The sequence below is a fragment of the Charadrius vociferus genome, unplaced genomic scaffold (genome assembly GCF_000708025.1).
Source record: "Charadrius vociferus isolate BGI_N301 unplaced genomic scaffold, ASM70802v2 scaffold15, whole genome shotgun sequence".
NCBI classification, from domain to species: Eukaryota; Metazoa; Chordata; class Aves; order Charadriiformes; family Charadriidae; genus Charadrius; species Charadrius vociferus.
The window spans coordinates 7,737,171-7,750,816 of NW_009650064.1; the positions used below are offsets into that span (position 1 = coordinate 7,737,171).

A 13,646-nucleotide genomic window follows, 5' to 3' on the forward strand; every position below is an offset into this window, starting at 1 on the left:
GTACTTCTAAGTGGTGGTCATTCGGAATTTCTCTTTTCCATCACATCCATGTCTTTGTGACCTTATCTCATCCGCTGCATAAAAGTCTTCTTTTTTCCTGTTAAAAATATATGGATACGGAGGCTGTTTTGCCTTCTTTACCCATTTTCAAAATGAAGAGTTGTAGAGGATTATTTAAAATTACTTTGTAAAGTGTTTTGAATGATTGTCAAAGAAGGAACTGATTCCCACCAAGGAAGGTGTAGCGTAACGTCTGCCATAACGTAAAGAAACTGGCAAAATATTATCTTCTGGAGTTTTCACTCTCTTTGTATCCCTTTTGTTTTGGTATTACACATAATACCAACTGTTGTGATACAGCAGAATTGTTCCTATGTTAAAACCACTGCCTTTTCTTTCTTGGTGGAGAATAAAACCGTTTTACAGAATGGGCTGTCCACCTTTGCTTGGCCTGCTAAAATTTCGGACCTGGTGCAAAAACTGTGAGGGCAAGCTTTAAATGACTGCATTAAAAGTGGGGGTGGGGTGGGGAAAGCGAATAAATATCCACAGATATTTATTCAGGGAGGACTGCCAAATGGGTTGCAGCCTGCCTCAGTGTATTAAATAATGAGAGGGAAAAACTATTCATGCAGCTGGCTGCTTGAGAAAATGCTGAAGTAGTCTCAGATGCGCAGGCATTCTGTTAGCCCCTTCCACAAGCAGACTTCTAGGTGAGAATCTCCAGGGATCCAGGTTTTGTTGACGTGGATCAATTTAAATGGCAATTACTGTAGTCAGATAACAGCTTAAAAAGGCTTTTTACACACAGAAAAAAGATGCATAATCACACAGCATATGGAAGTTCAATTTCGTGAGCCGTGGTCTGTGGATTTACAATGTACTGATATTAAGACCTACTTTTAAGAGTGAATATTGTTTGGTTTTATTAAAATGCGTCATACCTTTGACACATTACTTTCTACTCTGAAGCTGATTCAGGCTGCATCTATGTTGATGAAAGGTTGCATTTCCAACTGTGAAAATGTTTTTCCTTTCATGTAGAGTACGGCATTAAAAAAGAAAAACAACACAGCAAATACAATACTAACTGACTGGTTTTAAATAGTGCATCAAATAATAAAACAAAAAGAATGGTAAATTCTTCAAAGGCCTCAGCGGTGCAGACTTTGCTTGTTACTCTCTCCCTTTCCCCCCTCCGCTTTCCACCCCCTTGACAAAAGTGGTCTGTCATGAAAATGTTTTCATGTTTCAGTGTTTCTCTTGGGTTCTCCGACATTCGAAAATCCATTACAGAGAACTTCATTACAGTAGATATCTGATGAAGAAGAGACCTGCCTCAAGTAGCAGACGCGTTATATTGCTAGCGCCAGGGTGTTCACTGGGGCGAGGGGAGCTGTGCCTTTGCTTCTTCGCTCGTCTGGAATTTGCCAGTCCTGTGTTTGGAGTCACTCTCCTATTTAAGTGAAGCTTAAGGGTGGCACTGAAATAGTGTTAAGATATTATTGTGGAAATATCAGTACATTAAGTGACTGATTTGCTTTAAGTGAGAAATATTCATGAGTTCAGTCCGGATATTGGAAGGGTGGTTATTTTTTGCTTAATTTCGCATGTGCGTCCTTTTCCTAAATAGATCTTTATCGGGCTTGGTGGCAGCTAGAGGAAGGAAGAGGAAGGCCTGAAAGCAGGGTTGTTTCTGTGTAGCAGAGGCAGAAGATGGCACAACGCAAAATCGGGGGGGATGCATAAATAAATACAAAAGGATGAATCTTGTACTGACAAGAATGCAGGTCCTGAAGATCTGACAGAGAATCGCTGCCTTTCCGTGTGGGTTTAAATGCGTATGGCAAAGGCAAAGTCAAACCCAGGACCGACACGCTAATTGTTGGAGGAATACTCGTTACTAAAGGGAGAAGCTTTTGCGAGTGCTGAATGGGAGGAGAGTTTTAAAAAGAAGATATTTTTCCTTGTGCCTGAAATTTTGTGCAAGGCTATACGTGCTACAGAAGGCATGGGAGTCAGGCATATGTTTCTCCGAAGAGGCAAAGATGTTTTACAAAGGACTAAAGAGGGACTGCTGAGAAGAAAATAGCCAGCTTTAGATAAAGCACTATAACAAAGACTTGTAGTTTTATGTATCATGGTGTCCATTAAAGCTTAATAGGGAAGAGTGCGTTGAACCTAGCCAGGCATACGTTATTCATGTGAAGGATAAACATTTAAGGGGTGTGCAAAATCAGAAATCTGGAGGACATGATTGTTTAGCTTTTGAAAAAGCTTTACAGGGAAGATTTTGTTTTCATCCCCCATGGATCACCATGCAAGGTAAAGGAGAGTAAGCTGCAAATGTTTGGAACATATCAATGCAGGAATCCCAGGGGGTTAAAAGCACTATAGTAAAATAAAAGTGGTCTCCTTTCTAAGTGTGTTCTATTTTACACATACTACTGAGAATCTGAGAAAGGGAGTGATTTTGATACTCCATTCACTATAGTAAAACAGCATAATAATGACAGAAGTGTGGGGAGGGGAGGAAGAGGAGGGGGGACCCTCTCGTATATCCTCGTGCACGTTTTGTATTTCCAGCTAAATAAACAAACGTAGTCCTATGGAGTGCAAAATTATAGCTGTTAAAATAAAGAATGAATTTGTTTCCACTTTTGGAGGAGAGCTGATGCGAGGCGATGCTTTTTTCTTTAATTGCTGTCAGCAGAAGAAAGGGTTAACTTTTAAAGAAAAAAATGAATAATTCAGTGTTTGGCTTATCACTCTGCATTTTACTTTCTATTCTTTGGTCATCTGGAACTTGGTGTGAAAGGTAGAGTAAAAGGAGTCAGCTGAGGGGAGCCGGGGTTGTGATAATTTGCACACACATCCCTGTCATTGTTCTGCCTGAAGAGACAGGGCTGGGTTCAAGGCCACATGTGCTCCTGTCATCATTCACATTTCTGCTCCAAGTGCAATACAGAGTGTCAGCTCTCCATCTGTCTTTGCCTGGCAAACGCACGCGCCCAGCATCCTGCCTCCAGCTACGCTGCCACAGCCAGTTCTGATGGCCCTCCTCGCTTCTCTCTGTTCATTCCAGAACAGGAGGCACTGAGCCCTAAATAAGCTTGCTTTTAGGAGAGAGCCATTTACAGTGTGGTATATTTTATCCAAGGATGCCTGGTGAGTTGAAATTATTGCAGCTCTTTCGGTTTTAAATGAGGAAACGCTAATTGTTTTTTGATAGTATTTTTTTTCCTCTTTTTTTTTTTTTCCTTTTCTCTTTTAATATAGAGAGTGATTTGCAAGCTGATACGGGTACGGAGCGATCGTGGATGCTAATTCTGTTGTGTATATGTTTGGGGGAGGGGAATTTGTGTGAGGGAACTGCCAGAGATGATACTTAGAGCAGGACTGGGTGTTTCAATGTAAAGGGATAGAAATAGCAGAAAGTCACCGGCTTTGTGGGTGCGGGTCTCTGCACGGGGGATCATTTTTAGCGAAGAGAAATACAGCTTCGGGCTGGCTTTCATGACTGTCAGCTGTACCTTGAATCTGCAAACATTTGATCGGTAGAGATCATTCACAGTGTTCACCCATCAGCTGAAATTATCTCTGTGAAAAGCTGTTTATGTTAGAGAAGTGAAGGAGATTTATGAAACAAATTATTCCAGCGTTGTCCTAAATCGTAGTCCTTAACTGTCACCAGGCAGATCGCTGAAATATGTTGATTCAAAATAAAACAATAAAAAAATCTGCTGAATTAGAGGAATTGCTGTGGAGCTGGAAATTTTAATAGGTTGCTTTCCTCAGGAAAATATTATCCTTGGATCTTACGATCGCTTGTCTAATTGATAAGTGTTATTGCCAATGAAAACGGTGCTTCTATGCAGGGTGATTTGTCTGAGGGGTTTTGTGAGATGCTTGACCACGACCGAGTGGATTGAATTTGGTGTGTTTTGTTTGGGTTTTTTTTCCCCCTCCTTTGGTAAGGACTGAAGAAAGCCATGTGCCTGATTATAGCAGGCTGTGTCTCTGGATAAAAAAAGACAAGGCTAGAGATCCTACAGCTGGCTGGTTCTTGTGGATTATTTGGGTAGGACAGGCAGAAGAGGCTACGCTTGATCACAGAGAGTCTGTACACCTCACAGATGGTGTTTTGAAACAGTATCTGCCAGTTTGCTGCAACCACAGTTGCATGTAGGTATTGCCAGTTGTTGGAAGAATGTTTTCCTTTTAGGATTTTTGTACACGGTCATACCCTGCTGCTGGTATGTTTCCTCATCCTCTGGTTGTAACAAGAAAGTGGGCTCTGTTTGCTCAAAGCACAAGGCTAAGAGGATTTATATGGTTGAAATATGGGCAAATTAATTTGCATAGATAACAACTGAGGACTATGAAAGGTCAATTTAACCCTTTAAACGTCAAATTTGATTTGCATGCATTACATTCCTGGGAATGTGGTCTTCATTAGAAATATCATGGTAATTCATTAATTTGGAAAACTGTGCATTCTGCATAATTTGAATGCATTGACATTTCCCTTATATTTGTATGAAATTTATCTTCTCATGCGATTTACTGTTTCTGTGTTTTATTAAGACATTTAAATGTACTGAAATGACACAATCTTATCAGTTGTGATCCTTGTGTGCATTATTTGGGGCTGTTGGCAAACAGTGTTGGAATGCCTAGAGTGGAGGTTTTTGAAAACCTATTAAGCCTTTGGCATTTAAATTACTTAATCTACCTGCTGGTTAAAATTTCATGCATCTTTAATCAAAATGGCATGCGCTACACTCGAGTACGTATACCCTTATCAATACTCGTTAAGCTTCACCATTAAATAAATCTTTAATTTCCAGCATTCTCTTAAAGCAGTAGCAAGCAAGAAGTGTGTTTTAATGTCAGCTCGGAGTGTTAGAAAACCTTGCACTTGGATACAGAGAATACACTAACAGCTGTGACTGGGAGCATGTGCCAGAATGGAGATACTTGAACAGATCTGACACTTGGCTATTTTTGACACCCATCTGCACTTTTTTACTCTCCTCTAGGATGAACTGCCTCTCAATCTGTTCACAGCATATTTTAGCCCTTTAATATTGTGGTGTTGGGTTTTTTCAAATGGGCATTATTAGCCATCTGGGGCAGATTTTGTATTTTAAAAGTAAGCACATTATGTACAGGAGATTAAAAGGATGTGTATTTTTATGTAATCTGATATTATGTCAGTGCCTTTTGTGTATGTGTGAAGTCTTGATTTCAGAAGCATCCCTGTAGTAATTCTGACATCTGAAGTCCTTCTTCTTTTGGGGAAAGAACAGGAAGTAATAAAGACGGGTTCTGGTTTATGTGTAGCGATAACACTTTTACACAAAATAAATTCGCCCTTCAAAGATGAACTGCTCATACTGTTATAGTTGCGACTGGCCGCTCACCTCCTCGTGTCCCTGTCAGGGCAAAGCGACAGCAGCGAGGCTTGTTAATGAAACGCTCTAAAAGCAATTCAGGTCTCTGTTAAGGCACTACTGCAACTCTGAGAAAAGTCTCGGGAAAGTCAGTCCCGTTAACACGCAGCTTGCAGTAACCAAGTTAACCATTTTGTCATTCTCCGTAGTGAACTCTAGGAAGTGCTTATCTCTAAATAATTGATGCTGGGGGAACGGTGTTCAAATCTAATACTGTACACTGGTTTGGCTGATTACTGTGAATTTGTTGTGTTGTGTTGCTGTTGTTGTGGATTTTTTTTTTGTTTTGGTTTGGTGTGGTTTTTTTTAAAGAACTCTTTATTCCAGACTTTATTTATGAAACATTACAAATCTATCAGTCATTTTATAGTACTTTCAAAGAACAGATGTTGGCCTACAAAATGCTTTATTATTGCCCATGGCAGTATTCAGCATGGTTTCCTTAAAAGGACAATCAGTGATCACAGTCATTGTAGCCCAGAAATAATGCTGCTCTTTCAGAAGATGGCCTGGTATTAGGTCAGACCACCCTTTCTTTACTTCTGCTCTCCAGATGTGGCTGCAACTTTTTTTTTTTTAAGTTCATGTTTCAAAAAAAAATGGGTTTGTTTTCAAAATCTGGTTTTACTTAAGATATCTCCATCCTGGAGTGCATTTCATAAATTGCCCACATATTTTTCTTAGCAGAGAACTTAACTGGCTGTAATTTTTAACACATGGCCACATCATGTGATATTTTCAAAACATTTGCACATAGCTTTAAGAAGGTCCCAGCAGAAATGATCCATCATCTCACAGCCAGCCCGTTTCTTAACAGCATATCTGCATTTTCCATTTAGCAGAGCTATATATTATTAGCTTACATTTTGGGTAGTAAAACAGTGCATTGCTGATTGTAAAACATGGACTTTATTATCTGCTGAAAATTGATTTGGCATTTATAGCCACTGTGTACTAGACTGGCTTTCTGGTTTTAACATTAGTGCTTGCAAGTGATGATTTGTTTAAAGAACAGAAACAAAATTGCCATGGACATAACTGTTAGTGTCCTGGTAACTGAACATTTGGATTATCCACCTGTTTTTTAAATACATGCGTCTAAATGCTGTTATACAGCAAAAGTCTCCTAACAGTCCATTAACCGACTTGTTCTGTTTTAAGTTGCAGTTGCTATGCTGTTATATTAGGACAATTCTGGGTCTTACAAAACAAGTTTCCTGCCAAACAGGGAAAATGTGTCTGGAAATACTTAAGTCCGAGTGTTAACCTTGCATCATTATTCCAGTCATCCCACATAATGACTTTATCTTCTTCAGGATTTGGATAGGAGCGAAAAGCTTTTTCCCTAAGACGGCTGCGGATCACAAAGTTCTTCAGATACCTGTTGTAGAGTTTGGGAGACGAGGTGTAATGACTTGCTTTTCAAAGTATTAAAGTTTCTTCTTCTTTTATGGTAGTAATAAATTCCAAAGTCTGCATGACATTATTGCTCTTATTTTCAGCCCATGGGGCTGTGAATGGCATCTTGCTGTGTATGCATGGAAAGTAACCATGGGATGCAGATCATGATGCAGAAATAGCTGTTAATATATATATATATTTCTTTTTAAGAAGGGTCCCAAACACTTTCCCTGTGAAGATTTAGTGCTTTTCAGCTCAGACCCTTAGCTGGAGAGAAACAAACAAATCAGTTTCTCAGGACTGGTGCTTCCTTGGTGTGCTTAGGGTGTTTAGCACCAATCATGTCTTGATTGGAAGTTTTTGGACTCCATACTCATATATTTAGGGCATGATCACCATAGCTTACAAATCAATGTGATCTGTGTATATGGGATTTAAAAAAAGATTTTAATATCAATTTTTGGTAAAATAAATTCCAAAATGATGTGATATCCCAGTTTGAAAAGTCTGAGTAGAGAACTTGATACATCTGGGAGTAGAAGGTGACATGAAATGGGGTCCTTTTCAGGATCTGTACATATAGCTGTACCAGTTTTCTGGTTTGTTTGCTGTATCCTTTTTTTCTTCCAAGTGTCCATCAAAGATAACTCTCCAAAAAATCAGCTGAAGCCTGATCTCTCGCTACCAGGTCAGAGACTAAAGCTAAGTGCACAAGATGACTTCTGCACTTGAAGCTTTAGCTGGTTTCCAAATCCGCAATTGCATGCTGCAACTCTCTCCTCATTGCAGTTGCATCCCTGTTACAGCTTTAAAGTTTCCCAGGCACGTCGAGCTGCATCTATGCATGCTAAGATCTGTCTGAGTATCGTCAGGGTTAAGCAGGCCAGTGTAGAGTTCACACCTATGTCTTTTTATAATTGAGGCATTTCTGTATCTGAGTCGTTGGAACAGTTGGATCTGGTAGGTAATCTCAGAGGATGTCCCACGCGTATTTAGAAGTGTTGGTCTCTTCACAAGTGCAGGCTTACTTTTTGTTCCCAGAAATGTGTGTGGTGTAAAACGGAGCACAGAGCCAGTGATACTGAGGTGAGTAGAGATTAAATTGGGAAATCCATAGGGCATAGCAGTGCTTGGGTTTATATTTATACGCAGATGCAGTCTAGCCATATTGGCCCGCTTGGCAAGACTGATTTCATTCAATATCCCGCTATGCTAACTCCACATTCACACAGTTCATCTGCAAAGCTGGTGAAGCCCTTGCCGTGCTGTACCATGCTATCTATATTCACTGGCTCAACTTTCCAGGAGCTCAGCCATCTCTGCACTACGTTGCATTTTGCGATGTACATCTGTTCTTTCTGCCTCTTGTACGCGAGAGTCACCAGACGAAGAGCAGGAGCTGCTTCCACCTCGCTGCTGTTGATCTCAGGCCTTGGTCTCTCCTGAACTGTTTCCTGCTCAGTCCTTGGGCAGAACAAGAGTAATGGAGATGACTCCCATCATCCCCTGCACTGAAGGAATATGTTACAGACCTGAGCTTGAGCAAGCAGAAGGAGGATTTGAATTCATGTCTTTCACTTCCAGAGTGAGGCTTCCACTCAAAAGACTTGAATAAAATCAAAGCTTACCTCTTCTGTCTCGCCTAGCTATGTCTTACACAAACCAGTTCTACTTGCCAATCTTCTGGAGGTGAGGACATGGACATCTTTTCTGGAGGAGGGAATAGTGCTGTGGATCCCATGTTTCCAAGTTACTGAGGCTCTTGAAAGGCAGGAGTAAAGCATCCTGTCTCCAGTATTTCCCTGTTGGTGAGCTGTAGGCAGTTCTTAGTTAAATATAACTAACTTTATATCATCCTTTCTGTCATGAGCTGTCTACAGCTACCTAATGGGAGGGTGTAGAGAAGATGGATGGAGCCAGACTCTTCTCAGAGGTGCACAGTGATAGGATGAAAGGCAACAGGCACAAGTAAAGGACTATGATAAATCCCAAGTAGATAGAAGGAAAAAATCCTTCACCGTAAGGATGATCAGACACTGAAACAAGTTGTCCAGAGAGGTTGTGGTATTTCCATTATTGGAGTCATGAAAAAACCCTACTGGACAAACTGCGATCTAACTGTACGTACTTTGAGGCAGAAGGGCTTGGACTAGATGATCTCCTGAGGTCCCTTCAGCCTGTATGATGATTCTTTGTTGCTGCTGGGTCCGTTAACTGTTTCAGATACCCAGTCCAAGGTACATCACACCTGTGCGCTGCATGGGAGAGCAGAGCAGCCCATGGCACTGGCTTTTGTGTTGTGTTTCAGGGGGAAATTTCAGCAGCATTGAGCTTCTGGGCACCTAAAGTTAATTATTCATTGAACCTGATATGGAGCTGTTACTTGATCTGTAACTTGCAGAATGAACTTTGACTTTGTGTGCTGGTAGAGGAGCAGAATTGTCCGGCTCCGTGCTGACTGAAAGGGCTTCACCTCCTTCCCATGGTAACTCATGGAGCTGTGCTTCCACATACTAAAGCTGAATTTATTTCTCTGTGCTGTTGGGTGGGGTTTGGGTTTTTTTTAGTATTATTATTTTTCTCTTTTTTTTTCTACTAGTTATTTCTTCTTTACTGCCAGTTATAGGCAGAGTGTGGAGAACTAGCCTCCATGTGAGCATTAATTGCAGGAGAACTTGAGACAACAAGTTGCTCGAGACCTTGGAATTTAAGAGGAACTGCTTCAACTGGAGGTTCGCTGCCCTCTTGATTTTGTCCCTGTGTTGCAGCACGCCACCTGGTAGTAATGTTCTTGCAGCTGGTTTAGGCTGTAGTGTCAAAAGAGAAACTGAACCAATCCAACTTCTAAAAATCTCCTGCCCAAATTCCTATGGCATGAAGCCACAGCCTTACTTGAGCTTTTCCATGATACTGCATAATGAGTTGTGCATTTATTTCTGCTTCTTAAAGATAAACCAGTTTCATTTTCTTGCTCTTGGGATCTGGCAATCTTGTGAAACTTTCATGAGGAGTAACTACCTGGTAGGACCCACACATCTGAATTAATTTAAATTATCCAGCCAGCTACTTCAGTATTAATGTGGATATGTGCTCTGGAACAGTGCCTGCAACATAACCATGCTTTTAAATGGGTACAAAGTGTAAGTCAAAGGTGACGGGAAATCTTTCTGAAGTTCAAGAGGAAATACTATCAGCAGTGGACACAATTATTAAGACTATCACTCCTATAGTTCTCATTCATTATAGACATCCCTTTAGAAGCAGACTGTAACAAGCTCTGCGGCATTCTTGCGTATTGACAATACCGAGATGACAAAGACCAAAAGAAGCGTGGAAATAGAAGAGCGAAAGGAATCGGTATTGATCACATCTTGGAGGAGAGGCTGAGCAATAAGGAAGAAACTGTATTTTGGTAATCCTTCAAGCATACTGCAAGCTTGTGCAGATTTGGTGTAGGGTCAGACCTATATAATTCTTGGTTAAAAAACAGGGTTTGCTGTAATGAATTGAGATTTGAGGAAGTGGGATTTGCATATTCTTAACTGCTTTCCAGCGAGGTTTGAAATGATGATTCAAGAAGCAGGACTATGTTTTACCTTTCTAAGTCCATTGCCCTTTCCATCCTATTGATACATCTTTTCACTTCTGTGGATTAATGCACTATTCTGTAAGTCACTCAGAAAGCATCTCTAAAATTTAATTTTGTACGTTTTCAGCTCTAATGCTTTGTTGGAATTTTCTTTATGTGCTTCTAGTCCACTTCTCCAAGCCTTGGGAGCTCTCCTGTGCATCTCCGGTGCAGATTCTTGTAGTCCCCCCTTTCCGATTCTTCTAGTGATGCTGGGTTCACTTTCTTACTCTGCTCCTGTTTTGAAACCACATCCTGCTAAAGGAGTAATCTCCCGGTTTAGTGATACAGGGCTTTTCCCCTTCCTTCTTTCAGATCTCTCCTTAATGTGAGTTCTTTGAGTCATGCAAACACACATGACTCAAATAGTCTTCCTGCCGCAAGATTACAGTTTGGAAAATGTGTGCACTCAGATCATATGAAAACAGCCATAATTTGATTTCTCAACTGTGCTTTCCAAATATATTCTAGAGGCCCTTTTAGGCTAGGGCAGCAAGCATGTGTACACAGTCTTGAATTTTCATTGTAGCTATTTTATAATCCAGATGAATGCCATCTCCATAGACTTTCTTATACGTGACTTTGCCATATCATTCCTTGAATTTTTAAAAGAATCTTTTTTTTTTTTAAGGATTTTGCGCCTTGCAGAACACCAGCCACATCATTCGTGGTTAGCAAATACAAATTAACATTTATTGTTTTAATTTTATTTTTCCAGTCCATTTCACCACATAATTGTTGATTGCGTAATTATATCTGCTAGCTTTGCACGCACTTATTTGTATTCTGGTTAGGAGAAAGTTAGCTAACTGAAGTTTAGAAGAGGTCATTTTCAATGGACAGTGTTACTGTTTCTTTTGGCTACTTTCTTTGCTTGGAACTGTGCAAGGTACGCTATTTTTTACTTTTAAACTATAAACAGTACAATGTACAAAAATGATCTTTTAATAACAGGGATGCGATAATCCTGTTCTTTTTGAGAAGTAATCGGGGTTTGTATCACTTTTGAAAGTACACACCAAGAAATACTGAGCGAACCATAAGGACTTGAAGAGTTACTAACACAGTAAAGAAAGCGGAAAGATGCTCATTAAAGCAGCCTTGGTTATGTCTGTAAAAGAAAGGGTATCATTAGATGTCCAGTGAGGTCAGATGGTACTGTCATTGAACAGCTTTGAAAGTCATCAGTTTTCTTCTCGGAAGCTGGTTTGCAACAGAGTTCACTGTGTCTTTGGACTTGGTGGTTTTAGTTTTCATTTCTCCGCTGGCAGAGGGAGGGCAGCGATAAAACTCAGTTTCTGGAATTCAAGTTGTCCACATTGGTTGAGTTCATCCTTCCAAGGCGCTGCAGGATTTCCTCACTGTAGGCTTCTGAAAGAGAGTGAGCTACTGTCGATCTCATTCATATCAGATCTTGGAAGTAATTTAAATTACTTTATGAATGTCAATATGTTATTATTTTACACTGAGATCACCATTAAAATGCATTGCGTGTTCAGAAACAAAGGCAGGGTTCTTTGCAATTTTTAAAGAGGATCTGTGCCATAATGAGTATATATTTAATTTTTCTGATTTCCTAACAGTCAATGTGAGCACTTTATTTTCCCCTTGTAAATGGAGGAGAAGCAAGACGGTGGCCTCTCTGGGAATACTATTTGTTGTCTCTTTTGTTAAATTTTTAAAGTATTTTGAAGAATGCTCTTTTCTTGTTGTGTTAATTTCCTTACATCTTTCTCTACATTATTCTCTGTGGTTGTAAAAGCAAATTGGTATTTGGTTTTTCTATATTTAATAAGCAAGGCTGCTGCACAGGAGTTGAATCTGTGCATGAAGCTTCCATTGAGAGCTTGGTATGAAAGCAGAGTCTTGAGAGCACGTACAACAAATTCTCTGCTGTCTGAAGGAGAGCCCTTGTTGCAGCTTTTCTTTGCCCTCTTCAGACTCCTCTGCGTAGGCAGAACCACATCTTGTGGAATAAAGGTTGGACTTGCATGGTTGCTTCTCAGGACAGCTGACCAGCTTCTTCCTCTGACATGTCAATTGCTAGAGCAGTAATTTCCAATTCCTTTCATTTTGAGGAAGTAAAGCCAATGGTATTTCATCTTCAGAGACCAGCAGAAATGGAATTGTTTAGTTTATGCTTCCTTAAAGCTTTTGCTTCAAACTGCTCTTGAGAGTCTGTAAAAGCTCCAAAGATAAAAATACTACTTACATTTCAGGTATCGACCAGCATCCCTCCGTAGAGCCACAAGAGAAATGATATACTCTTTCCTTAGTTAACTTTTGTATTCTTTCAGAAAGAGTTGTGTGGATGTTGCTGAATAACTTGCTTTTTCTTGAAGGAATACAGAAAATCATGATGCCTTGATTTCATCCTGACACAGCAAATATGATTGCATGGTTTTGTCTGGGACATTGGTTCAAGACAGTCTTGAAAGAATGAGTGTCTATTACTTAATCACCAGGAATGCTTAATAGTTTTGTCACAAGAGGTTTTCTTTTTGCAGGCTGTAAGTGTCTTTGCTGTCTTGCCACACTAGATATAGAATAGATGCCTTGATGAATTACCCAATGGGGATCCTGCTGCAGAAACTGATGCTTGCTAAATCAAAATCAAAACCTTTTTTTGGTCTTCTTTTGTCATTACAGTAAAGCTGTTGGTTTTTAGATATGTCTGCTTACAAGTCTGGGATATGCACACGTCGTTGCATGCAATTGCTAGGTTTTGGAGGGATTTTTGCCACAAAATAATATGATGATGCAAATGTTCTGATACTGTTCTTTAGAACAGTTGTTTGCAGATCTTGTGGTGAAAGATGATCAGCAGCTAGCATATATCATCATCTTCTGATCCAAACAGGTTCCTTTGGGAGTCAGCTGTACTGTTTCAGTATGTTGTAATTAAATTGAGTGCTGTTTAGGTGTTAGAAATTACTTTATAATGCAGGATAATGGACTTAAATAGACTTATTTGCACAATGCAAATCATAATCCAGCAAATTACCCTTAAAGGCTATATATTAAGAAACAAAACAAGCCCCCCCCAATATTCAGTAGAAAGAGAAAAGCGAAAAAAATTCGTCTAATTTCTGACTCAGTCCTTAAGACATCCTTGCATTAGAGTCTATCTAGACTTAATAGGTGCTGGAATAATGCCTATT

At 39.9% G+C, this 13,646-nt stretch overlaps 1 protein-coding gene across 2 annotated transcripts in view; it reads left to right on the top strand.

Moving 5' to 3' along the window:
• RUNX1T1 (runt-related transcription factor 1; translocated to, 1 (cyclin D-related)) overlaps positions 1–13,646 on the top strand; it is a 92,844-nt gene that overhangs the window by 11,748 nt on the left and 67,450 nt on the right. Inside the window, exon 1 of one of the 2 annotated variants that reach the window (XM_009891855.1) lies at positions 3,055–3,168. The exons of the other annotated variant lie outside the window; for it this stretch is intronic. Within the exon in view, the coding sequence (XP_009890157.1) occupies positions 3,162–3,168 (7 nt within the window). The 5' untranslated portion in view covers positions 3,055–3,161. Of the gene's footprint in view, positions 1–3,054; positions 3,169–13,646 lie in introns of those variants that run through there. 2 annotated transcript variants of the gene reach the window in all.